We start from the raw sequence: 25101 nt of genomic DNA, 5'->3' as shown, positions 1-25101 counted from the left end.
ATGTACCATGCCAGTGGGATGTCAGGTATATCTTGAAGTCCATGAACCGTGAAACGGCGAAGGCAAGGCAATTTCCACTTCTGAGCCATTACATCAAGGAACTTAAAGTCACAGGGACGGGAGGTGATGGTGATTTGCAATTCGTGGAGGTGTTCGAGCGTAAGAATATCGATGTCATCCTTCTCATAGATAGCAAAGGATAAAGACAAGATTGTAAGATTTTTGCGGTGTGGAAGGCATGGAAGAACATCCAAAAGACGGATCTCGTTTCCGACGTCGAGATGGATTACTTTTGAGAGGTCGTACTGGTGCATAGATGAAATGAACGTGTTGCAGACACCCATCCTTAGGGATATTCAGGTAGCGTTGGGGCTCATTTCCGAGATGCGTCGGAGGGCTTCATCAAATATCACAAAGTAATGAGAGGTCACCGGTCACCTGGAAAGACACATTGATGTCCGTAATCATCTCGCAAAGTCACGCGTTGCCTTGCAACGTATTCAAGAGCGCTGCGATTTGTCCTATGCGGCGAAGATGGATTTCTCGATATAGTAGACGGGTGCCGGTCTCCCGCCAAAAGTTGCAGACAAGAACTACAGATTTCTTGGTTCGCTGTGCCATGCACCATGCAGAAAAAGGTCCGCAACTTGAAACAAGGGACGGGTCCAGAAAGACAGAGGGAGGAAGCGCAAATTCCAGAATTTCGTGTAAGATTTCCTAGGGGTGGCTGCCTGAATGGGAATGGGTTTCTGTCCAGAGCCTCTGGATCAGCATCAGAGTGTTTTCCCTACGAGGTAGTCCAATTAATGGCTTGCCCTTATAAAAATAGGCAAGGGCTCACTCTGGAAAAGGACGGTGACACAGCCCGTGAAGCATGCTCTGCAAAGCAGTTGGACCCGTTCATTTGTGAGTGTCATGATGGCACTGCAATCGATGGCAAAAGTCAGTTACCACGATCCAAATTGGAAGCCATAGAATAATTTACAACGTACGAAGGGGGCACTGTAGCTGGGTGGTTAAGTACTGCTATATTAAACCGGCGGCCTTGGTGCAAAATAGATGATGATAGTTGAAAACAGGGAGTACCTGCAGTACGTCGGTCAGAATATACGGAAACAAAGAGTCGAAGAGCTCCTAAAGCGAATGGAGAGTCTTTACTACTGCTGCTGACAAAGTTGAGGCTTCCGTGAAGGCGCATATGACTCTACGTACTGCAAACCCAATATTGATGCTACCTTCGTTTTGGCTCATAAAAGGACAGTGACCTACAGTGACACTGACAATCTGAAAGTATTTGAGCTGCATTTCAGTGACGAGGCAGTCGAACTACTAAGCTATTCCAGTCTATTGGCAGGATATGGAACGTGACGGTTACAGTGTCACGTGACACGTCGTTTCAGCGCGTCGTGTGACAGTCACTGAGCGCGTTTCTTGCCATCATGGATGACAACGATCCCATATCCCAGTTCTTCGACGAAGAGGATGTCGACCTCTATGCCGTATTGTCTCTTAAATCAGATACCTCCGCAGAAGATATCCGGAAATCTTATAGAAAACTTGCTTTATTGTGTCATCCTGACAAACTGACCAACGCCACCGAGGAGGAACGGGCAAATGCGTCTACGCAATTCCAGAGGATTGGTTTTGCATACACCGTACTAAGCGACGAGAAGCGGAGGAAGAAATATGATAAAACCGGAAAGACTGATGAAGGATTACTCGGTGAGGCGGATGAGGACGGCGGTTGGGAAGCTTACTTTGAGGACCTATTTGACCGCGTCACACGAGGAAGACTGGATGAAATGAAGAAGGAATATCAAGGTGTGTCCGGATGTTATCTGGGAGATCGCTCACAGAAGTAACTCTACTCATAGGATCTTCTGAGGAAATTGATGACCTCAAGGCCGCGTACCTTGAAACCGAAGGATCCTTCGACGAAATCATGAAGCATATTCCTCACTCCACAATTGATGACGAGCCAAGATTTGTAGTAGCACTGTCGAATCTCGTCCAGGCTGGCGAACTACCGAGTCTTCCGCAATGGGAGTCAAGCTCCAAAGACGAGAAAGCCAAGCTAGTGAGGAAGAAGCAGAGCGACAAAGAGGCAAACGAGGCTGAAGAACTTGCGAAAGAGCTTGGAGTATGGGATGAGTTCTACGGAAGCGGAAAGACAGGAGCGAGAAAGGGCAAGGGGAAAGCAAAGAAACCAGCAGATGACGAAGATGAGGACGAGGGAGACACTTCAGCACTCCAGGCCCTCATTCTAAAGAGACAAAAGGGCCGAAGCAGCTTTATGGATGACCTTGCTGCTAAGTACACGAATATGGAAGAGTCATCCAGAAAGAAGGGAGGTAGGGGAAAGAAACGAAAGAAGGGCGCGGACGAGTCTGAAGCTGAAGCGGAATCCCCGAGGAAGAAACCTCACGTCCAGGATCCTCCTGACATCGATGATGTGGAATTCGCCAAGATACAACAGAGGATATTTTCGGATAAGCGCAAACCAACAAGTGAAGGATCACCAGTGAAGGGGAGACGGAGCGGGAGAGCGAAGAAAGCCAAATAACCCCTGTCCTGTGTATGTTTACTGTAATATCCGCCTCGTCTTGCTTTGTATTGCCTATGTCTTGATGTATGTCTTCTAAATTATTATCATTGAAACCTGACCGTTGTCTGTGTCGCATATGACGCGTTTGCAACGTAGCAATGTTCTATTAAATTCCAACCTCCACAAACGATATTATGAGATTCTCAAACGTATCTCACTAGGTCAATTCCTAAACTACGACGAGCGTGAATAATTGCCACCAGCTCCTTGATGCACTCCTCTAGAACAACAACATTGTCTAGCAGTTGCGACAACGTAACTTGCGTTGCTTTTTCTTCAGTTGAGTTCCCTCCCTCTGGTGGAGCAACCGTATGCCCACCCCACTGGCTACCAGCACTGAAGACATCATCTTCATCCGCATTCCACTTCGAAGGCTGGGCCGAGGTCCAAGCGCCCGACTGGGGAACAGGAGCTACGAAAGGTTCAACGACAATATCACGCGTACGCTGATAATGTGGAGCAAATGGACTTGCTGCGGCGTTTTTGCTATTCGTTCTCGGAGGTGTTGTGGGTTCAGAAGACGCCTTGGATGCGGTGGACTTGCTTTTTCTTGGGGTCAGGAAAGATACGAGGGCCGAGGTCTTCGGTTTTGGCTTTGGGCGTTGAGGGGGCGTGTCAGGGGTGTGAACGACGTCCCAAGAGCCAGATGGTGGTAGGACGGTGTCTTGAACCGGTTCAAGTGAGAGAGTGAGTGCATCTGTCAGATTTTCAGAGAATAGAAGACCCTGTCGCCGTTCGAGGAGATATTGGTCGAAATTTTCGACTGATTGTCGGTAGCGTTCTAGCTGGCCGACAAGGCCTTGGAAGATAGTGTGTACGACGGGCCGCGTCTGCTCATCGAGCCTAACGGCAGGAAGTATGTTAGTTTCTGTGGCAAACTTCTCGTCGATCACAGAGTCTATGGATCTATCATCCCGGCCATCATCTGCATCGAGATCTGAAAATGATGCGAGAGCCTCTGACACCGCACATGTAAGCCACCCCGCGATAGAGCGGTTAGGACAGATAGCTAGCTCCGCAAGTACGCCCGTGAGCGAGATGTTCATCTTTGGCGAATTAGAGAAGAACGTGCGCATGGACTCGAGGACGAGCGAGAGAATGGGGTCGTTGACATTGAGTCTATGCTTGAACTTTGAGCGTGCATCCATGTCTTCGTCGTCATGGATGTGGAAGCAGCTATGGTTCTGGATAGATGTTACAGCGTCGCGGAGGTAATGGTCATAGCCAGTGCTGAAAGCATCATCACTGTGTGAGGGATCGACACGGGAGACCAGTGTGAGGTAGAGTCCCATCTCACGCTCGTGCGTTGAGAATGTTACATCTGGCTGGATGAATGTGGGCGGGGCCGGCCTTGCAGAGAGTTTGCTATCCTCTCCACCAGGATAAATGAATTCTTCTTCATCACTATCCTCGTCAGGTATCTGTGGGACATCCGGGAAAATCATAGCAGGCTCAGGATAGCTCGTCGCATTTGTATCATGAATGACGAGGAACAGCCCGTTGATTGACACGTGACATCGCTGGCTCAGCATAGTCTGGAACAACTGCAGAGCAGCTGCGACCGTCGCCTGATTCTTCGAGCGCAGATTCGAGAGTAGCAAGTCTTTCAACGTGAATCGCCCCATTGAGGTGAAGTATTCTGACTGTCTCTGCGATTCAGGAGCCTCCATCTCGAGCAGGACCATTGCACTACTTTTGCGCCGGCGGAGCTTTGGCCCGCGGTCCGCGGCGCGAGGCGGGGTGCTGAGATTGAGCATGCGGGAGTGTGGTCGCAAGCGGGAGGTGTCGTCGTTATCCTCACTCATGAGAAATTCGACGAGGAGGGCGGAAAGCTGACCTGGTTCGAGGGTACGAATCATGATGTCGATATAAGACATTACAGCAACAGCGCTGCCGTCGAGATCAGAACACTCGAGGATGGATGGATAGAGGACGTTCTCAAGGAAGATGCGACGCACGGCATCTAGTATGGAGTGCATAATGGAAGTGCCAACCAACGCAGACGCATCGAGGCTGGACTCAGGGGGATCGCGGATAGTGTTTCGGCGCAATATATCCTGCAGAAATTCTAGCAATTTCAGGAAGTGGTCGAGGCGAGATTTGAAGTCTGGGTTAGAAGAGTCCTCGAGTCCTATGGCACGATTCTTCTCCACCAATAATTCAGCATTCTCTTTCTCCTCTTCAGTTTCTGTCCCAGTGCTGCCTAGCACCATGCCACTGCCGTGCGAAGCATCGGCGAGAGTTGGTGACTTGATCTCCAATTTCGACGGAAGCAGAGAGTATACCGCACCCAAACCTGCCCCAAGAACGTCTGAGAAATCACCATCAACGATGTACTCCGCCAACGCAAGCGCGGCATCTGTAATCGGATCCCCAGCCGTTGTCTCCGATGCAGACGCTGGAACTGATCCCTGTTCATCTCCCGCTAATCTATGTGTCGGTTCCCCAGGGGACATGGCAACATCCATAAGGAAGAGCAAGCCCGCGCGGGCAAAATCGCCAATTTGCCCTTCGCGATGAACAAATCGAAGTAGATAGTTGAAAAGGAGGAACTCATATTCTGTCTTCTGAATATGGGAGGATGCAGGGGCGGAGGTTATTGTGGCCTGCGAAGGTGTCGGTGAGGATTCGCGTTCCGCTGTCTCCCCATCATCGTTCTTGTCCTTGGCCTTATCCTCGGCCTCATCTTCATCTTCATCCTCATCCTCATCCTCTTCTTCGACAGCGAAAAGTGGCTCCGAACGGTACCAGTGCTTATCATGGAAGAAAATCATCAACAGGTCGCGGTACGTCAGTATACGGCTGCACAAAATACACAGCAAGTTCAACACTACCATACATCAGTTCTCACAAATGACTGAGCACGATACAAGCACTCACGATCAAGTTCATAATCAGAGGGTTGGCTCCGCACAGCATTCTTGGCGGCTCCCATAACCCTGTTCCGACCATCTAGCTGTTCTTGGATGTCGTCTCCGACACAGTTGCGCAGGAGGCGCAAGACAGCGCGGTGCACGGCGGAGTGCACAAGAAATTGCTCGTCCATGAGAACCACCATATTCTGAACCGCACGGAGGACCTCAGCCTGGATTCCAGAGGGTCTATCGGGTTCTGCAAGACGGACGAGCGTCCCCAAGACGTCTGTAAGATCTATTAGGTAGGTAGAATAGATTATAGTTATGGTTGCAGACCATTCTTGAGCAGAAATTCTAAGCAAGCACCAGTCGCGCTGACCGAGAGCAATAATAAACGCTATTGACACCTCCATGGTTGCAGAGCACGTACCCTTCTTCGGGGCGGGACGATTCATTGACCAGGGCATTGACCATGGACTGCAAGTGTGCTGGGGCATCGGTGGAATTGATGCCCTTGGTGAGCTGCCGCTCGTCTGGGTGCTCGAGTATTGTCTACGAGCGTGCTGAGTGTTCAATTGGGATCTATGGGGATGGGGTAGCACCTTTATGAGATTCCAGGATTTGCTGAATTCAGCTGCGTGGTCTTGAATGGGCTTTGGTTGCGGTTGGGGCGTTGGGCGGAGGAACTTGGAGAAGTAGTCCATCGTGCCTGTACATTAGCCCGCACAGACGCAGAAAGTGATCTGCCAAGTACTTTAACTTAGAGTCTCACGTGATGTGCGACGCGTCTATGTAATAGAGCAAGCTTGGAGTGACTCTGAAAGTTTGTAAAGTGCTTTGAAGCAACGTCGAAGCACAAGTTGGAGTAAAGTATACATACAAATAAAGGTATTAGGACAACTACATACATCACATAGTAACCCGTCTCCACTTATCCCAGTCAAATTCAGTTTCCTTCCTCTTCCCCTTCCCCTTGCTTTTTTTCCCCGTATTAGTACCACCACGGGCCATCCCAGCCTTCTTCAGAGGCCTCTCATCCCCCTTGGTATTATTGTCCTTCTTGGTGTCATCTTCCCTAATAGATCCAATCCCCTCGACTTCAATAATATCGTCGCTCCCGTCTACATCCACTGTTGATTTGGGAAATTCAGGTACAATCCGAGTAGCCACCATGGGCCTCTTCCTTGGTAGCTGTGGCACAAGCAAGAAATGCTCTGGCGGACACGGCGGAACGGGATACCACGTGATAGGTCTCATGATTTTAGCGGGAGGCTTCGCAGTCTTTTCGACAGGTTTCGAGATGTCAGGAGGACGTGAGTTGCTTGAGGACGGGAATTTGGACGACGATTGTGAAGCGGTATTGTTTAAGTTGGAGGTTGATTTGATCGGTGGTGTAGCTGTCTTCAAGGGTCCCGCATCGCAAAACTTGGGCCATGGAGCTGCGTTACTCTTTCCTTGTCTAGCAGTTGTTGGTGGAGTAGCAGCATCTCTCTGCTCAGCGAACACGGATCGCACCATGCCGCCCGTTCCATTCAATTTCGATGTCGAGGCACGAGATTTTAAGAAAGGATTCCTCGACTTCGGAACGGACGATGGGCGCGCACTCGTGCTCGTGAATTCGCTTTCCACTTTCCGCCTTTTATTCTTGACAGTCAGGGACGTGACCATATCTTGCATACTTGACACGTTACGCTTGGTGAGACGCGCATGGTCCATAGATGCGAGCCTCGGTGGTGGCGGCTCTTCCTGTGGATCATACAATTGGTGTGGTCGTCCTGGCGGTCGAAGCGTATCTAGTACACTCCATGGGGGCGGAGGACGTGCTAAAGCCAATGGGTGAAGCTGATCTTTGTCGGTTCCGTTTGAGTCGACGACTGCCGCCCGTATCTGGTGTTCTCTACGAGGCAGGCGTGATGCGTAGATAGTAGACGTCGTGCTTGACTGCACATTCTGCAAGACAGGTTTTGGTATTGGCCCACTGTATTCTTCATCCGAATCCGAATCGATTAGGCTTATCGGTTCTTCATGCTGCAAGTTTCGGAGGATGGACGGGTGGTGTTTCTGCTCGTGCGAGGATGTGCGATGGTTGAGCTCTGAGACGTGCAGCTTGAATAAGGAGGTGATTGGGCACGAGTAAATTGAAAGGGGGGAAAGGTGCTCGAGCGCACTCAGCGAAACATCGAGTGGAGCGGGATGAAACAAGCTACGATTTGAGGAGGGTACGAAGCCAGCAAGATGTTTTAAGACAGCATACCGCGTGCAGCGAGTGAAGCGGAGGTCTGGTTACGTGGATGAGTTGTGTGGAATGGAGAAAGAAGATAATGTACCTATAGATGATAGCAAGGAGAACTTGGATAATATAGGGAGAGCTTCGTTGCCTATATTAGTGCAGCTATGCAAGCGAAGAATTCTGAGTCCCCAGCAACCAGTTCTCGATTGTAGTTCGTCGTCGCTCCATGACAAGCCGCGAGCAAGCACGGTAAGGCCGTAGGACCCTATGGATGTCCCTCTCAGATCCAGTGCAGCGAGCGTGTTCAAGCGCCGGATTACACCAATAGTCTCGTCGGACACTTCCTTGCATCCCGGTAAGGCCAGTAGAGTCACGAAGGAGAAGTTCTCCCTGCTGGGTACCTGTTGAAGCAACGGTAGGTGTCCATCGCTGAGTGGTATTTCATAGTCCCTGAACTCTGCAGGAAGCGGATGCATAACCTGCGCAAGTGTTGCCAAAAGCCTAGGGTCAGCGCTCTGGACGTCAAACCCGCTGTACTGTGCGTCAGAGTCATTTTTACTCTGCGAATCTTGCTTCCGGGTAACAAGGGGATCACGAGGGACGACTTTTGATGGGATCAAGGCACGGACAACATCTCGACGGTAAGGTATTTGATGCTGAAGGTTGTGCAGCTGGTCTGCATACGGGGTGAGGGCGCGAATGCAGAAGTACGCGAGGGGTGGGACAGTCCTCAAATTGTTTGGCGGCTCGGGGTCATAGGGGGCCGGTGGGGCTGGCGGTGCCAGTATTGTCTTGGCAATTGAGATGCCTGCGTCGTCGAAAACATGATTTGTGTGCCGTTGTGCGTTCCAAAGCACGATTGGTTGTGACATGGACGCGGTGCTAAGCAAAGTCAATTCAGACGCGCGCTGTGTTTTATGAGGTCACGTGGATAGTGACATATTTGGCTGGACAATCATTTGTGATGATGTGAAGAGACAGTGGAAAGCGCGACGAATGACGTGTAGAGCTTCTAATATCCACCAGATCACTACACCCAGAGACGAGCAGGAATAGTCGTAGAAGTTGAACAGTAAAAGCGCCGTGTTGAACGCGTTCGTTGTCGAGCTGCTATTTTTTGACCCGTAACCAAGTTCTCACGAAACTTTGTGTTGTATATAGGTAATCGTTATTGTCTCACCTCCATTGCTCAATAACCTTGATCATCGCTGGCGCTGACTTACTTTCGTTATTGCTCTCCATAGTCGCTCATTAATTCGACCAGCTCCGTCTAACATGGCTCAACCAGCCCAACGGCTCCAACAGCCCACCAATCCTTTTCCAAACCCCTACGGCCAGCAAAATTTCTACCAACAACAACAGCCTATTCGACAAGACTATGACAATGAATCAGAGATCGGCACTCCTTACGCTAGCACTACTCGTCTTGAAGCTAACCAGCAATATTATGATTCCAACCCATTCTCCGGTCCCGACTCTGCTTCTGATGCTGGTCACGGCAATCGCTCTTACGCACCATCCATTAACTCACAGGCTAGCCACTCCCCCTTCGCAGACTCAGCTTCACATCCATATCCTGCCTGGTCTCCCGACCGCCAGATACCTATTTCCATGGAAGAAATAGAGGACATTTTCTTAGACCTCACGCAAAAATTTGGTTTTCAACGCGATTCCATGCGAAACATGGTTCGTGCTATCATAAAACCGTAACATGCACAGCTTCTAATCTATTTGCAGTTTGATTTTTTGATGCACTCACTCGACTCCCGCGCCTCCCGCATGAGTCCAAACCAAGCTCTGTTAACCCTTCACGCCGATTATATCGGTGGACAGCATGCAAATTATCGCAAGTGGTACTTTGCCGCCCAGCTCAACCTTGATGACGCTGTTGGACAAACTCAGAACCCTGGCTTGCAGCGCCTTAGAAGTGTTCGAGGCGGCGCAGTCAAAACAGCAGGCTCGAAACACTTGGACAGTGCACTGAATCGCTGGCGTAACGCGATGAATAACATGAGTCAGTACGACAGGCTCCGTCAGATAGCACTTTACCTCCTTTGTTGGGGCGAGGCGGGCAATGTGCGCTTTGTACCAGAGTGTCTCTGCTTCATCTTTAAGTGCGCAGATGATTACTACCGCAGTCCCGAGTGCCAGAATAGCGTGGAGCCCGTACAGGAGGGTCTCTACTTGCAGACAATCATCAAGCCACTATACACGTTTATGCGTGACCAGGGTTATGAAGTTGTGGATGGAAAGTTCGTGAGGAGGGAGAGAGACCATAACCAGATCATTGGATATGACGACATTAACCAGCTTTTCTGGTATCCTGAGGGACTCGCGCGGATTGTCCTTGAAAACAATGTAAGTGACTTTCCCCCAACAGCATGCGTTAGGCTAACATACCTCTAGACTCGCCTTGTGGACATCTCACCCGCCAAACGCTATACCAACCTGCGGCGCGTGGACTGGAGCAAAGTCTTCTTCAAGACCTACTTTGAGAAGCGTTCCACTGCGCATCTACTTGTCAACTTCAACCGCGTCTGGATTCTCCACATTGCAATATACTGGTTCTACACCGCATTTAACTCCCCCAAGGTTTACGCGCCCGCGAATACGCAGTACCCTTCCCCAGCGATGACCTGGTCCGCGACCGCCCTTGGAGGCGCAGTTGCCACGCTGATCATGCTGTTCGCCACGATCGCCGAGTTCATGTATATCCCCACAACATGGAATAATGCCTCCCATCTCACAACCCGATTCATATTCCTTCTTGTCATTCTGGCACTCACTGGCGGTCCGACGGTGTACATCGCATATGTCGAGAGCCGGACAAACCCCACAACCTCGCAGATTCCTCTTATCGTCGGCATTGTGCAGTTCTTCATCTCTGTCGTTGCGACCATTGTGTTCGGATTGTTCCCCTCCGGGCGCATGTTTGGCGACCGGGTTGCTGGCAAGTCACGCAAGTACATGGCTTCGCAGACATTCACTGCATCTTACCCGGAACTTACGCGCTCTGCACGCACTGCGAGCATCATGCTCTGGCTTCTTGTCTTCGGATGCAAATTTGCAGAGTCGTACTTTTTCCTCACCAGTTCCTTCAGCTCGCCAATCGCAGTCATGGCGCGGACTACTGTGCAGGGATGCAATGATAAGTTCTTCGGCAATGCCCTCTGCTCGAACCAGGTCCCCTTCACGTTGACTATCATGTATATCATGGACTTGATCTTGTTCTTCCTTGACACGTACCTGTGGTACATCATCTGGGTCGTCGTCTTCTCCGTTGGTCGCTCTTTCTCGCTTGGCCTGTCGATCTGGACGCCTTGGAAAGATGTGTATTCCCGCCTTCCCAAGCGCATCTACGCCAAACTCCTTGCCACTGCTGAGATGGAGGTCAAATACAAACCCAAGGTCCTCGTCTCGCAAATCTGGAACGCAATCATCATCTCTATGTATCGTGAACACCTTCTTGGTATCGACCATGTCCAGCGGTTGCTGTACCACCAAGTTGACAGCCCTGACGGTCGCCGAACGCTCAACCCTCCTCCGTTTTTCCTGAACCAAAAAGGTGGAAACTACAAAGACACGTTCTTCCCTGCCAATGGTGAGGCTGAGCGCAGGATTTCATTCTTCGCTAGCTCCCTCACCACCGCTCTGCCCGAGCCTCTCCCCGTCGATGCAATGCCCACGTTCACGGTCCTTGTTCCGCACTACTCTGAGAAGATTCTACTCAGCTTGCGCGAAATCATCCGCGAAGAGGACCAGAACACCCGTGTGACGTTGCTTGAGTACTTGAAGCAGCTCCACTCCGTTGAATGGGACAATTTCGTGAAGGACACAAAGATTCTTGCGGGGGAGAGCGAGGATGGGACGAGTTCGATCAATGAAAAGCATACGAGCAACAAAGCGGATGACCTGCCGTTCTATTGCATCGGCTTCAAGACATCGAGCCCGGAGTATACCCTCCGCACACGTATCTGGGCCTCGTTGCGCGCGCAGACGCTGTACCGTACCGTCTCAGGCATGATGAACTACTCCAAGGCGATCAAGCTTCTCTACCGCGTCGAGAATCCCGCCATCGTGTCCATGTTCGGAGGCAACACGGAGAAGCTCGAACGGGAGTTGGAGAGGATGGCAAGGCGCAAGTTCAAGTTCGCCATCTCCATGCAGCGGTTCTCGAAGTTCAACAAGGAGGAGCAGGAGAACGCCGAGTTTTTACTGCGCGCGTATCCGGATCTGCAGATTGCGTACCTTGATGAAGAGCCTGGGTCAAAGGGCAGCGAACCTCGGTTGTTTTCGACACTGATTGATGGTCACTCGGAGATTGACGAGGTCACTGGTAAACGGAAGCCAAAGTTCCGCATTGAGCTGCCTGGAAATCCTATTCTTGGTGATGGGAAGTCAGATAACCAGAACCATGCCATCATTTTCTACCGCGGTGAATACCTTCAGCTCATCGATGCCAACCAGGACAACTACCTTGAAGAATGTCTGAAGATTCGGAACATCCTTGGAGAGTTTGAGGAGTACTCCATCTCAAGCCAGAGTCCGTATGCGCAATGGGGCCACAAGGAGTTCAAGAAGTCCCCCGTCGCTATCGTCGGCACGCGCGAGTACATATTCTCGGAGAACATTGGTATCTTGGGTGACATTGCTGCGGGGAAGGAACAAACATTCGGAACGATGACAGCTCGTGCACTCGCGTGGATTGGGGGCAAGCTGCACTATGGACATCCTGATTTCCTCAACGCCCTTTTCATGACGACGCGCGGTGGAGTTTCGAAGGCGCAGAAGGGTTTACATCTCAACGAGGATATCTTTGCCGGTATGAATGCTTTTGGGCGTGGTGGTCGTATCAAGCACTCGGAGTACTACCAGTGTGGAAAGGGCCGTGATCTTGGGTTCGGCACGATTCTCAACTTCCAGACCAAGATCGGTACCGGTATGGGTGAGCAAATGCTCAGTCGGGAGTACTACTATCTTGGGACGCAGCTGCCTATTGATCGATTCTTGACCTTCTACTATGGACATCCCGGTTTCCACATCAACAACATTCTGGTCATCTACTCGATTCAGGTGTTCATGGTCACTCGTGAGTCTCTCGATATGTTGCGCATTTAATGCGCGTTACTTACGAATTTTATAGTGCTCTACATCGGCACCCTGAACAAGCAACTCGCTATCTGTCAAGTCGATTCACAGGGAAATGTGCTCGGTGGTCAGCAGGCTTCTGGGTGCTACAATCTCATTCCCGTCTTCGACTGGATCAGGCGTTGCATCGTCTCCATTTTCTTGGTGTTCTTCGTAGCTTTCTTGCCTCTGTTCCTGCAAGGTAATTCATTAGCATTTTACCTTGGGGCTCAGTTTACTGACGAACTGCAGAACTGGTTGAGCGAGGAACTGGCAAAGCCCTCCTGCGTCTCGGAAAGCACTTCCTGTCATTGTCTCCCATCTTTGAGGTTTTCTCGACTCAGATATACTCTCAAGCTATTTTGAGCAACTTGACATTCGGTGGAGCTCGCTATATCGCAACTGGTCGTGGTTTCGCGACGACTCGAATATCCTTCAGCATTCTGTATTCCCGCTTTGCAGGGCCGAGTATCTACATGGGCATGAGGAATTTGCTTATCCTCCTCTATGTTTCGCTGGCGATTTGGATACCCTATCTCATCTACTTCTGGTTCTCCGTGCTCTCGCTGTGCATCGCTCCCTTCGTCTTTAATCCCCACCAGTTCTCATTTTCCGATTTCATCATCGACTATCGCGAGTTCCTGCGTTGGATGTCACGAGGTAACTCGAGGACAAAAGCGAGCAGTTGGTATGGATACTGCCGTCTTTCTAGGACTATGATCACCGGGTACAAGAAGAAGAAGCTCGGTCATCCTTCAGAAAAGTTGTCAGGAGACCTCCCTCGTGCTCCATGGCGAGCTGTTGTCTTCTCAGAAGTCATTTGGCCTATCTGCCTTGCATCCATCTTCGTCATCGCATACATGTTCGTCAAGTCGTTCCCTAACCAAAATGGCGAGCAGAATCCCAGCGCCTTGGTCCGGATAGCTGTTGTCGCGATTGGTCCTATCGTCTGGAATGCTGCTGTTCTCTTGTCGTTGTTCTTTGTATCGTTGTTCTTGGGTCCTATGTTCGACAAGTGGGCGAGGTTTGCTTCGGTCATGGCTGCCATCGCCCATTTCTTAGCGCTGCTTGGAATCGTCTCATTCTTCGAGTTCTTCGTAAGTGACTCGATCTGCGCTCCAAGGATACTTAACTGACATGTGTCATAGTGGTTCCTTGAACTTTGGGATGCATCCCACGCAGTACTTGGCGTCATCACTATCGTTGCCATTCAGCGTGCGATCCAGAAGATTCTCATCGCAGTCTTCCTTTCTCGCGAGTTCAAACACGACGAAACCAATCGCGCATGGTGGTCCGGTAAATGGTACGGTCGTGGCCTCGGTAATTCCGCTATGTCCCAGCCTGCTCGTGAATTCATCGTGAAGATCGTCGAGATGTCGTTATGGAGCTCAGATTTCTTGCTCGGCCACATTCTCCTGATGATCTTGACGGTGCCCGTTCTCATACCATTCATCGATAAGCTGCATTCAACTATGTTGTGTAAGTGATACTTTTGAGATTTGTCATTCTGTATATCTAAACTGGTGACAGTCTGGCTTCGTCCATCCAAACAGATTCGAGCACCTCTTTACTCGACTAAGCAGAAGAGACAGAGACGATGGATTGTGAGCGTCCTGACCCACCCCTCACTCCATCAGCTAACGTCTTCAATAGATCATTAAATATACCCTGCTTTATATCGTCGTCGTATCGGGACTGGCTTCTCTCATCGTTCTGCGTAAGTCCAATCTATACGCTCCGCAATGTGTGGCTAAAATCATATTCTCAGCTGCTATCTTCCGAAATGAAATCACATTCCACTGCACTCTCTGTCAGAATATCTAATGACTAGATCATCGCGTCACTCTCGCATGGACTGGCTTGGCTTGCCACTTGTATATCCCCTTATAAGCTTTCGATTTTGCTTGGTGTATCATAGTAGACGATAAATCAAGCTAATTTGCATGGACATGATCGTGCTTCTTCTCGGTCGGGGAAGGATGTGCCTACTGCTGTGGCCAGGTGGAAGTCGCAATGAGATGTACCGCTACTAATGCTATGTACAGGATTGACTAAGAAATTGCGAAGTCCAATGAGTTGTCCAATTGAATACATGAGTGGTGATCAAAGTCCGTTAAAGCACATGTGGCGGTATGATGCCACGAGTTGGTGACGGATCGCTGGGTGATCGATGATCATATGTACTATTCAATTGAGTCATTATGCTGAAATTGCATGGTGCATACTCTAACTTGCACGCTACTTTATCATCGCGCGAAGCCTGCCACCAAAAACTGCGTGACCCGAGACAATCTTGTACTATGTACAACAAATGCAAGTCCTCATGATATTGTAAGAGATAAGAATGGCGCTGTGTAATTAGTAATAGATGATATCGGTTGTTGCGTCGATTGTTCATGGGTGATCTTCAATGGAGGTCGCGCTCATACTGTCTCGCGCACTAAAGCTGTCACAACCGTGACGCTATGGTCGCCGACGTCAGCAAAAATCACGTATGGAAAGCAATGGCTTACTCGTCGATTTTCTGCAAGCTCAAAACGTTAAGGAAGTCCCAGAGAAAAAATGATAAGTCGATAACGCACCCCTCCTCGGTAATAAAGCCCCTCCCGCAAAGCTTCACCTACGAACAACACAAGTATACATGAGAAGAAAGGCATATGAAGAAAGGCAGGACTTACGTGAAAACGGGCTCATTTTCTTCCGATCCCGCATGCGTACTTGTGCATACTCAACAATGTGGTTTGCCATCATCTGCGCCTGGGCATCTTCAGAGCCACCTGAGCGTGCTACAAAAGAGCAGATGGCGACAAGGTCGGACGTAAAGACATTGTCAGATAATCCATCAGTCTGTACCCAGAAGCTTTAGGTCATCCCACGCGAGCTGGGAACGACGTACGAATGCGATGATAATGTCCCCATCCCTGAGTTTGGTCTCATACTGAGCAGCCTGATTTGGGTGATCAGCCAAGTGATCGGATTCTGCCATGTTTGACGGCAATTTCGTGAGCTGGCTGTTGAAAAGGGTATTCCAATCAGAAAACTTGTCAATACAATGCATCTTACTATGGGCAATTGAAAGAAATGAGTTTGGGGTGGTTGTCGATATATAACCGAAGACGATCGGATGATTAAAAACCCGCTGTCACCAAGACTATGTGAAGCTTGCCTCAGTTGGATCCATCTGGTAGTGTATTCCACCTACTTCGCCGCTCGCAACACACCCGACGAGGAGTTGATACTGATCAAACAAGCAGTACTGGATCCTTAGTAGACGTTCAGGGGTGGATATGGGGGACAGCAATGAGAAACAGACCTGCATTGACACGACGCTCCCGTAATACAGCATGGTAGGCACACTCAAGGCATTTATACGGTGTCAATTCCCATCCCTCAACTCTTTCGCGCTCCTCGTACTCTTGAGTTGGATCAATTTCTGGTTCAGCCGGCCCATGCAGTTCGTGAGTAACGATGTGCATGATACATGAGTGTTTGTGCAAAAAGTGACGGGTCAACGCCTGAGTCAACCCATCCACCCACGCCGTCAGCAACACCAAATGACACTCCCTAGTAACATTGGAGTGATGAATACACAGCAAATACATAAGGGTCCATGGCCATACCTACCGAATTATTTTGCATCTGCCGCAGAGGAAGATGTCCCGCAGCAAGACATAAGTGGAACACGTAGCGGCCAGATCATCCGAGACGCACCTCTGTCACGAAGAAAAAGTCTTCTCCTGCATCTTTGCTCATCACATGTTTCCATCTTCGAAGCATTCCATCTCGCCAGCTCCCTACCGCAGTATCTGACGGGAACGGTACATGAATGCGCAATGGATCTGGGGGCTTCGCTGCCCAGCTGGCGCCAAAATGTAACTGGTACGGTCGAGGTTGCGGGGGGACGGGTCCTGTGTCGGAGTATGTACGCGTTATTGGCCGGTGAGCACGTTGCGACACGGATCCTAATATACAGGTGCCCTTACGCGTAACGAGGCGAGACACTGACGACGACCATGGACCAAGGGTCATCGTAAACGGAAACAACAAGTTAGAGAGGAACAGCTGAAGAGTTCTGTGATTTTGAAAACACGTGACCTCAAACGCGATGACACATCCTGACGGATCATCGATGGGCCAATCAGGTGAGAGATCTTCATAAGCACTGATTCATTTGATACATGCTGATGCATATTATAGGTTATGCAGTTCACATAGTCGTAATTATTATCACACCCGTTATCAAACAGGCCCCGTCGCAATTCCCTATAGTCGTCTCTCAATGTAGCTCTCAATCATACCGACTGGTGTCAAGGGATATTCTTTCAGCTCCACTTGACCATTCACGACGAAAGTGTTGGGCTGCAGCATCATCTTGCGAGGCTGAAAAATGATGAGGTCATATCATTCCATTCCCAAGGTTAACACATACCAGTTTCTTCTTGAGAACAACGTCCCGAATCTCGCCCTCCCATCCTGGAAGAGGCGTGGTGAGCTTCGTGTAGAAATCCCGTGCTCCAGCCCCATCAGCTGTGCTCTTCCGGACTTGAAGATCGATGAGGAGCTTTCCTGCAACAGCCTGTCCATGGGCCAAGCATTTCTGGCGGTCCAGCTTATCGAAAGATATTAGCTAGGGACTCAAGTCTGACCATGCGGTACAAAGAAACTGACTCGAATGTACAGGTTCTCTAGCGAATTATCTGCGCCGCGGACCTCTTCAAATGTCACTAGACCTTCCTTAATCATGTGCTGGGTGATTCCAAGGCTAGGTGCCGAGACAGTCAGATGGTTGCGTCACATCACTTAGAAGCCGCGGACTCACCGAGCTTGCATGTGTGCCTGCCCGTGCTTCTTCGTGGCAGGGTCATAGTACTCAAGAGCGCGTAGACCTGCGCGTGCCATTAACAGAAAAGTGATATAAACGACATCGTCGCAAGTCTTCTTATCGGTGTACTGTTACCGAAGGTGTCAGCGAGTAAGATAAGCAGTAAGCGGGATGGACTCACGCCGAAAATATTAAGAATCGTTGGGTTGCTTGCAACTGAAAGCGATGTGGGGTTAGTGGTCGTACAACTTCATGAGACAGCCTTCCACAACTCACGGTAGAGGGCAACGGTTTCCGCGCGACACTCCTCCATTGAGGACGAAACTTCGCCAAGAACCGAACCTGGTGTTTGACCAGGTTTGTACCACGATGTGCTATGTCATGTTTAAGTCAATTACATGGTCTCAAAATTATATGCATACATTTTCTTCCCAGTCAGCGGGTTGATGATCTGCAGCAAGTATCATATGATTACGACCATACTCAGGGCAAGTGTCACAAACCTTCTCTGGGTCGAAGTTTTTTGAACCGTCAGCAGCTTCCTGGAAAAGCTTCCCAGATCCATGGCCCAACAGTTCGTGGTTTGCAACCTGAAGCTCGAAAGCGCGTGAATCCCATTCATTGTACAGGTCGAGATCGTCAGGATGGATGAAGGTTATTTCTTCGTCTACGTAAGGCAAGAATAAGGAGTGCAGGAAGCTATGTCTTGTGGTATGACTTACCCGGCGCCTTGGCAGAAAGGATGTTCTAGGAGAAATATAAGTATAAGGTAAAACTACCCTCGCAAAAATACTGACAGCGAGGGAGACGTTCTTGAAGCCAGTCGATTCTCGGATGTCGTAATAGTTCTTACCCATGCGACGTTAGTGAGACATCGTTTTCCCAGCTCAAAATACTCACGGGGATCTTCATAGGGTCAACGTCAGTCAGTTACTCCTCAAGGAACGCCATACTCACATTAATACCAGCGGGAATACCTGCGTCATCCCAAATGAGCTAAATTCTTTCGCTATTGAAATGCACTTGCCTCCCGTAGCGAAGTTCACAATTTCCAATGCGGTGAAATCCGGTTTTCTAAATACGTCGACCTCAAAGTCCTTACCCCAGGGCAGGACCTTGATCAATTCTGGTGCATCGTTGACGAGTATGTCGTACTTGGCGCTAAGCTCTTTGTTCACAATGGCGGTAAAGCCTACCAGAGGCAGTCAGCACGGTGAATACCAGTGAACCCAAGTGGCTTGCCTTCCCACTCGGCACGAGCGCCGTATGGGTCAACATAGGTTTCGATAAAGCCTATGTAGGTTTCCACGACGGGGCCGACATCCTTCACCCAATGTGCAGAGGCAGCCTTGTGCTCCTCAATCGACCCAGTCTCAAAGCTGATCGGAATTTCAGTTATGGAAACGTAACGTTACAAGGCTTTGGGCGTACGAATTGATGTAGCCCTCGATCATCTTTGTCTCAGTGTCGTTTGCCGTGTATTTTTTGGCCTGAAAAACAATGTTAGAGAGTTAAACATGTAGATCAACATGAAGTTGATCGGACCTCGCGCAAAGCAGCGACGGCAGCTGCTAACGCCGCTGAGAAATCGCCGTACTCGACGGTCAATTTGATAGACCTTGATTCCGCGTTTATCTCGTGAATGATCGATTCAGTTTTGTTGACAGAGGCAACGAGAAGGGTAAAGTCGTGAGGCCCATTCTTGCGGACGCTACCAGAAAATGAGACTCTTTGCACATACTAACTTAAAGATCATGTTTACCGGGTGTTCAACACGTCGACTCCAATCTTCTCAGCAGCAGCTTGGACGGCTGCAACCTCCTCATCCGTGATCGTTTGACCGAGGTAATAGTTGGAGATATGCCCATCCTTTGGTTTACCGATGGAGAGGGAGTTCTCAGGTGATAGTGCATAAATATGGTCTTTCAACTGGTTGTGTTAATACGTTAGCTTCGGTCATCAACTTGCATCTACTTAAATACCTCGTTCCATAACGGGATTGCATTGGCTGCATTGGCTGACTTCTCGACTACAGTAGCAAACTTTTCTTCAGAAACACGGGGTACGATCTTCGTGAAACCGAAACTCTTGTAGTTTACCAAGTTGTGCAAAACCTTCGATGACAGGATTTAATTGCCCAAGGTACACGATGACTTGGACGAGGGATACTTGCCTGGGCGGAATATTGCAACACTTGCTCGAAATCTTCGGAAGCAAGACCAGATTTTTCACTGAGTGCGTCCAAATCGGCCAACTTTCCATTGGCGCTGAAGGTTAGGATGAGGAGATCATAGAGCCTGAGTGCTTGGGGAGTCCACTGTTCTTGGATGATCCGAGCGCCTGCCCATGAAGCTTGTCCAACGTAATGAGCGTAGAGCTTCTCCTTGAGTCTACATAACGATCAACAACCTCAGCCTCTGGTAACTGAAGTATACATACGTGAGTTGCGAGAATGACTTCGCAACCTCGACACGGCAGATTGGGGGAGCCTTGTCAGCCAAGAACCGGTCTGCAGCTGCGGAAACCATAGTTCGATGAAGTTGGTTACGGAGCAGTACTACTAGTGGCGGGCTGCGGAGGTAAAGTGATGGCTGATAAGATCTCGAGTTCAAGACTCGATTCAGCCTCGTTCGGAGCATTCACTTGACCAATGACCGCACACTTAGGTGGATGGAAAATCAAAAGCGCGTGACTTTAATAGGCGCGTCGCGTATGATTCTGCCTACATGACGTCAGCAAGATCAGTCATCGCGGTGTTGGCGCTGCGGATCCGAGCGCCCACGAGTTCCGAGCCGATCGTTTGTTCAGAGACTTATTCGTGCGCTGCCATCGCAGCTGCCGCACCTATACGCGTCTTTCGGTCAACATACAGAGCTGACAGGTTGATCCAACAGAATCGGATCTACAAAGAGTTAGACAGCAAGCCTTCTATGTTCACTTAATAGGAGACTTGTTCGTGCGCTGCCCTCACAGCTGCCACACCTATACGCGTCTTTCGGTCAGCATAAAAGGGAATCGCTGGAGTAGCTCTTTGCATCACGAGTCCCTTCCCGTTTGGCCGCCATGACTACTATACCAAACAGTACAACTGTCTTGATCGTTGGCGCGGGACCCTCTGGTCTTGTTGCGGCGCTTTCTCTCTTACATCATGACTTCAAGGATTTTGTCGTTGTGGATGCTGTCGAGCAAGGTCAGAACACCTCACGCGCTCTGGTTGTTCATGCCGCGACGTTAGAGGTACGCATGCATACTCCCCTATAGGAGTTCACGGTCATGATACATACTTAGGCGCTAGACACCATAAATAGCGGAGAAGAGATTGTGGCGAAGGGAACAAAAGCCAGGAGCATCAATATTGGCAACCGCACATCACAACTTGTTTCCACCAACCTCTCGTCTCTCGACAAACACACCCGTCACCCATATGCCCTCGTCATCCCACAGAATCTTACCGAGTATATTCTCGGCGAGAAAATCAAAGGCTATGGCGTGACCGTTCACCGGCCATGCAAAGTCACCTCCTTGAGGAGGAACGAGAAGGATGACAATCTTACTGATGTCACGTTCGAAGATGGGAAGATCATCACCGCGAAGTATGTCATCGGTGCAGATGGCGCTCGTTCTGTTGTAAGTCTCTTCTCATAGAGTAACTTTTACTACTCACTTTAATGTATCGTTTCTTTCTTTGTCGCTGACAGGTGCGTCGGATGGCTGGTATCGGCTTTTCAGACCCCAAGACGGGCGAGCAGGGTGATAGGACCACCAACCTGACTCAAATGGTCCTTGCGGACGTTGTATACGAAGGCGGAGACGACGACGAAGTTCGGATTCATAGGCACCATGTCACCAGAAAGCTTCTTCCTTTCCATTCCTATGCCGAATTCGTTTAACGAATTGCTTGCTAAGAACGGCCAGGAAGTCAATGGTCAAATATACCGCATTGGCTCAGGCGTTCCTGTGGTGGATGGGGAGATTCCTCATTCACCAGGCAAGGATTATCTACAGAATCTCATTGATAGATTTGGGCCCACAATCCTCTCATCAGACGCTTCAGTTAATCCCGGCCTCCACGCCAGTCCGCATCAAGGAAGTTATATGGTCAACTCGGTTCCGCACACATTCTGCGATCGCCTGACAAGGCATTCACTCGCCTTGGTGGAGACAAGCTCGAGGGTGCTACCGTTGCGCCTGATGACACCGCCAGCAAACACGGTGGCATCATCCTTCTCGTTGGAGATGCAGCGCACATCCACTCCCCTGCCGGCGGCCAGGGCATGAACCTAGGCATCCGTGACGCAGTGTTCCTTGGAGAGGCTCTTATGAAGCACATAAACGCGTCTGCCTCACAACCTTCCAATATCGACACTGATTATATCTTGCGCGAATTCGCGGAGGAGAGGCATAAACGCGCATTGGAAGTGATTGCGTATACAAAGACGCTACTTTCAGTTATGGGGACACAAGATAAGAAGATATCGTGGGTGTTTCCGATCTCGGCTACTACAGTGCGTGACTGGGTGATGTGGCTTGGTGGGAAGTTTGGCTTCATGCAGGCAAAGATGGCGTGGGCGATGAGTGGGCTGGGGAGGAGATGATTGATCATTTTTGGCGATGGAATTCAATCGTGTTCGAAATACAGTAATTACCCTTTATTCCCGTTACGTAAGTAGTGGGTTTTTCCGTGCCATGGCCGTTTGAACCTCATTGACCAAATTTTTTGGTGAAAAACGCATTTCACTTCAAAATGGTGATTTGTTCACATGATCATATGACATTCTTTCTAATCCACATGTGTGGTCTGTGTGTATTATGTAGATCTTCCTTATCATCGCCTACTATGTCTTTTGTCTGTCACGAAGTCCTTGGATCTTTTGCTGATGTTCCTGCTCTTATTCGTGTCAACAGTGCGAGTTCTGATTCCACCGTGTCCTTGCCTTTCCTGCACAATTGCAATGTGCTGCGTTCTGTTTTCACACATAATGGGGTGGTTGTGGAGTCTAGTTCTGGTCCGGCGCATGTTCCTACCGTTGATGGTTGGTATAATTCTCAGCAGACCTTTTGCTCCGTTTATCTGAATGGGTGCGACATTGAACTTGGTCGTGATTGGCTTTCGTTTGTGAATGCAAGGTTTGATGGCTCTCACTTTCTTCGACCTTCAGAGATGGTGTGGGTGAGGAAAATAGACTCTGGGGTGATTCAGATGTCTAACAAGGGTGTGAGACTAATACTCGTCCCGAGGGGATTGCTACTGGGTAGTGGGTCCTCAAATAAGTGCGAGGAAAGCAAAGACTAGACTCTGTCTAGCGACCTGAAGGGTTCTGGTCCTTACTAGGACTGGGAACACAAAGATGCGGATGGTACCCGATGAGCGGAACTCAGCGCGTGACGAGCGGAACTACACGGAACTAACTGAACTAACGCGGAACAAACAGAACAAACAGGGAACAAACAGAACAAATGGGGAACAAACAGGGAACTAATGGAGGGAAAAGAAACTACGAGCCTGCAGGAGGATGATTGGGCAAAGTCGGACCAGGCTTGTGTCTGGTACTTGCTTCAAGTCGTCGGATCCGATGTCGGGCATTTCAAGTGGAACTCATGGGGGTGGGAACATTGCAATGAGATCAGGAATAGATTCGGGAAGATATTTTAGACAGTGAGTGGAGTACTGGGAAGTACTCTGTAAGTGGAAGTGGAGTCGAGTCTATCAGAAGGTGTGAGTATGCTTCGTTCGGAAAGGCGATGGGTATGTCATATGAGTTCCAATTGTGTTCCGGATGGTGCTGATTGAGTCTGCAGATAGGTCTTAAGGGCAAGGTATCAGATGCGCCCACCCTCTCTGCTAGTGCTAGTGGATCCCTCCATTGGACCGTCTCATCTCCCAGCTTGGCTGTTCCATCTGGCAGTGAGCCGGAAGTCATTGAGGCCCCTGTGAAGCGCACCACCCGCAACACACGCAAGGCAGCGGAACCCAAGGGTAAGGGTAAGGGTAAGGTGAAGGAGGTCGTCCCTGCCACCCATACAGTTGGGGAGTCATCTGATGAAGTGTTGCACTATGAGAAGGGTGAGATTGTGAAGGTTCAGCATGAGTTGCATGTCGTGAAGGGCCAGCTCATCAGCCTCTATGAGTCTGCCTACAAGATCTCCACTGAGGTGGGTCACTTGGAGAGGTGTCTTGGGGGTCTCCTCTAGTTAGCGGATCCGCTCCCTCCCATATATACAATGTCTTCAAAATGTCCGTCTGTCATATCTGTACAATGTATGCATTTTCTCGGTGTTCCGTCTGTGTTCCACATGGGATCCGTCCATGTTCCGTCTGTGTCCCTATCCAGATCCTCACTGATGCTATGGGATAATGGGACTGTAAGTAACATATAAGTGGGTATGAGTCAGGAAGCAGAAATATAACACTGTGAGCCTGTGGACTACACGCCCAACTTGTCTTCATTGATCCACTTCCTTCCTCTATTCCTCGCCCACTGTCCACGGATCCGATGGGCCTTTGTCTAGTATCGAATGGAACACCTGGGAACTACAAACGTGCATGGTGCGGCTTCATGTGGGAGAAATAAAACGGATCCTTGTGGTTTATGCATGCACATATAGTCTAATCGGATTGAATGGCAAATATATAGTGGGAACCTGTAGATATGTAATTTCTTTCTTTTTAGTATGCGGGGTGGATAGAGATGGAACTAAACAGAACTGAGCGGAATGAGAAGGATTGAGAGACGGATCACCGGATGAAACCCAGGGTAAAACAGAGAGTAGTACTTCTATGATATATTTTTGTTTTGACGGTATTTTCTTTTTCTTGGATATAGGATGTGATCAGGTTGGGGGGTATTTACTGGTATGAGTGTCGGGTGGTATGGGGATGATGATCATTATGTGCTGGGGTCGGGCTCGGGTTCTTCTTCATCTGGCTCGTTGGCATCTCCTTCAGCCAACTGGTCTAATGCGTCGTCCTCTAGTCCGGTGATAGTAGTAATGGGGATGCGGATTGCACTGTGCGGGTGGTATGGGAGTATGCGGAATGCTGCATAACGAAGTCGCAATACTGACCCGTCCAGTTCTGCCAACAGGTACAATCCTCCTGTCGTCCTATGAAGGACGACCATCGGTCCTAGGTACTGGGGCTTCGTCTTCTGATTCAGCTCCAACTCAATCTGTGAGTTCCAGACTAGAACTAAACTACCTGGGAGGAAGTTGTAATCCTTGATGGAGGTGCGGAACCTCGCTTCGAAGTCCTTGACAGATTGGTACCTTGCTTTGAGGACTTTACCCTTAATCATGTCAAGGTCCTCCCAATGCTTCTGGAGTTGCATTGCGTGCCATGCTACAGTGGCTCAAAAAACTGTCTGCATGTTTTCACATTTTTCACTATATATGATATTGTGTGAGAATATACAAACACATCAAGGACATGCTGGTACCATATTGTAGTACTACTTCAGGGCTT

General features: G+C 49.5%; 8 protein-coding genes across 8 annotated transcripts; 4 read left to right on the top strand and 4 right to left on the bottom strand.

The window, feature by feature from the left end:
• The first annotated feature begins 1349 nt into the window (after positions 1–1349).
• On the top strand, positions 1350–2681 carry EDB91DRAFT_1342425 (uncharacterized protein). The gene is made up of 2 exons (XM_041325750.1): positions 1350–1821; positions 1875–2681. The coding sequence occupies exons 1-2, from the start codon at positions 1440–1442 to the stop codon at positions 2561–2563; spliced, it is 1071 nt and encodes a 356-aa protein (XP_041184629.1). The 5' UTR covers positions 1350–1439; the 3' UTR covers positions 2564–2681.
• Position 2682: 1 nt separating this feature from the next.
• Positions 2683–6308, bottom strand: EDB91DRAFT_1094455 (Retinoic acid induced 16-like protein-domain-containing protein). The gene is made up of 5 exons (XM_041316882.1): positions 6063–6308; positions 5891–6012; positions 5797–5834; positions 5486–5746; positions 2683–5435 (listed from the first exon to the last, which is right to left on the bottom strand). Exons 1-5 carry the CDS (start codon positions 6162–6164, stop codon positions 2749–2751), a joined length of 3210 nt encoding a protein of 1069 aa, XP_041184628.1. The 5' UTR covers positions 6165–6308; the 3' UTR covers positions 2683–2748.
• Positions 6303–8761, bottom strand: EDB91DRAFT_1342423 (uncharacterized protein). Its single transcript, XM_041325749.1, has 2 exons — positions 7788–8761; positions 6303–7739 (listed from the first exon to the last, which is right to left on the bottom strand). Exons 1-2 carry the CDS (start codon positions 8560–8562, stop codon positions 6370–6372), a joined length of 2145 nt encoding a protein of 714 aa, XP_041184627.1. The 5' UTR covers positions 8563–8761; the 3' UTR covers positions 6303–6369.
• An 88-nt stretch (positions 8762–8849) lies between these two features.
• On the top strand, positions 8850–14906 carry EDB91DRAFT_1094449 (glycosyltransferase family 48 protein). The gene is made up of 9 exons (XM_041316881.1): positions 8850–9376; positions 9428–10048; positions 10097–12779; positions 12834–13019; positions 13070–13914; positions 13966–14296; positions 14348–14421; positions 14471–14534; positions 14586–14906. Exons 1-9 carry the CDS (start codon positions 8966–8968, stop codon positions 14639–14641), a joined length of 5271 nt encoding a protein of 1756 aa, XP_041184626.1. The 5' UTR covers positions 8850–8965; the 3' UTR covers positions 14642–14906.
• EDB91DRAFT_1094441 (phosphatase 2C-like domain-containing protein) lies at positions 14840–16897 on the bottom strand. The gene is made up of 10 exons (XM_041316880.1): positions 16529–16897; positions 16442–16456; positions 16285–16381; positions 16131–16250; positions 16020–16080; positions 15881–15968; positions 15714–15824; positions 15496–15664; positions 15396–15437; positions 14840–15263 (listed from the first exon to the last, which is right to left on the bottom strand). The coding sequence occupies exons 1-10, from the start codon at positions 16844–16846 to the stop codon at positions 15241–15243; spliced, it is 1044 nt and encodes a 347-aa protein (XP_041184625.1). The 5' UTR covers positions 16847–16897; the 3' UTR covers positions 14840–15240.
• Positions 16898–16943: 46 nt separating this feature from the next.
• EDB91DRAFT_1262204 (peptidase family M49-domain-containing protein) lies at positions 16944–20167 on the bottom strand (the record flags this gene model as incomplete). The annotated part of the gene is made up of 18 exons (XM_041324422.1): positions 16944–17197; positions 17247–17426; positions 17486–17579; positions 17637–17767; positions 17821–17855; positions 17916–18013; positions 18062–18090; positions 18143–18306; positions 18433–18487; positions 18597–18616; positions 18667–18831; positions 18882–19018; positions 19071–19129; positions 19185–19350; positions 19402–19568; positions 19622–19753; positions 19813–20029; positions 20079–20167. 18 exons carry the CDS (start codon positions 20165–20167, stop codon positions 17081–17083), a joined length of 2055 nt encoding a protein of 684 aa, XP_041184624.1. The 3' UTR covers positions 16944–17080.
• Positions 20168–20448: 281 nt separating this feature from the next.
• Positions 20449–22292, top strand: EDB91DRAFT_1094415 (uncharacterized protein). The gene is made up of 5 exons (XM_041316879.1): positions 20449–20876; positions 20928–21266; positions 21338–21433; positions 21462–21737; positions 21779–22292. Exons 1-5 carry the CDS (start codon positions 20703–20705, stop codon positions 22232–22234), a joined length of 1341 nt encoding a protein of 446 aa, XP_041184623.1. The 5' UTR covers positions 20449–20702; the 3' UTR covers positions 22235–22292.
• Positions 22293–23361: 1069 nt separating this feature from the next.
• Positions 23362–23831, top strand: EDB91DRAFT_1076725 (uncharacterized protein; the record flags this gene model as incomplete). The annotated part of the gene is made up of 2 exons (XM_041314882.1): positions 23362–23385; positions 23439–23831. 2 exons carry the CDS (start codon positions 23362–23364, stop codon positions 23829–23831), a joined length of 417 nt encoding a protein of 138 aa, XP_041184622.1.
• Between the last annotated feature and the right edge of the window lie 1270 nt (positions 23832–25101).

This window comes from Suillus paluster (genome assembly GCF_016628075.1).
Source record: "Suillus paluster strain FC165 chromosome Unknown EDB91scaffold_1, whole genome shotgun sequence".
NCBI lineage: Eukaryota > Fungi > Basidiomycota > Agaricomycetes > Boletales > Suillaceae > Suillus > Suillus paluster.
The sequence above is the reverse complement of the archived record's forward strand: the minus strand, read 5'-3'. Positions and strand labels throughout refer to the sequence as shown.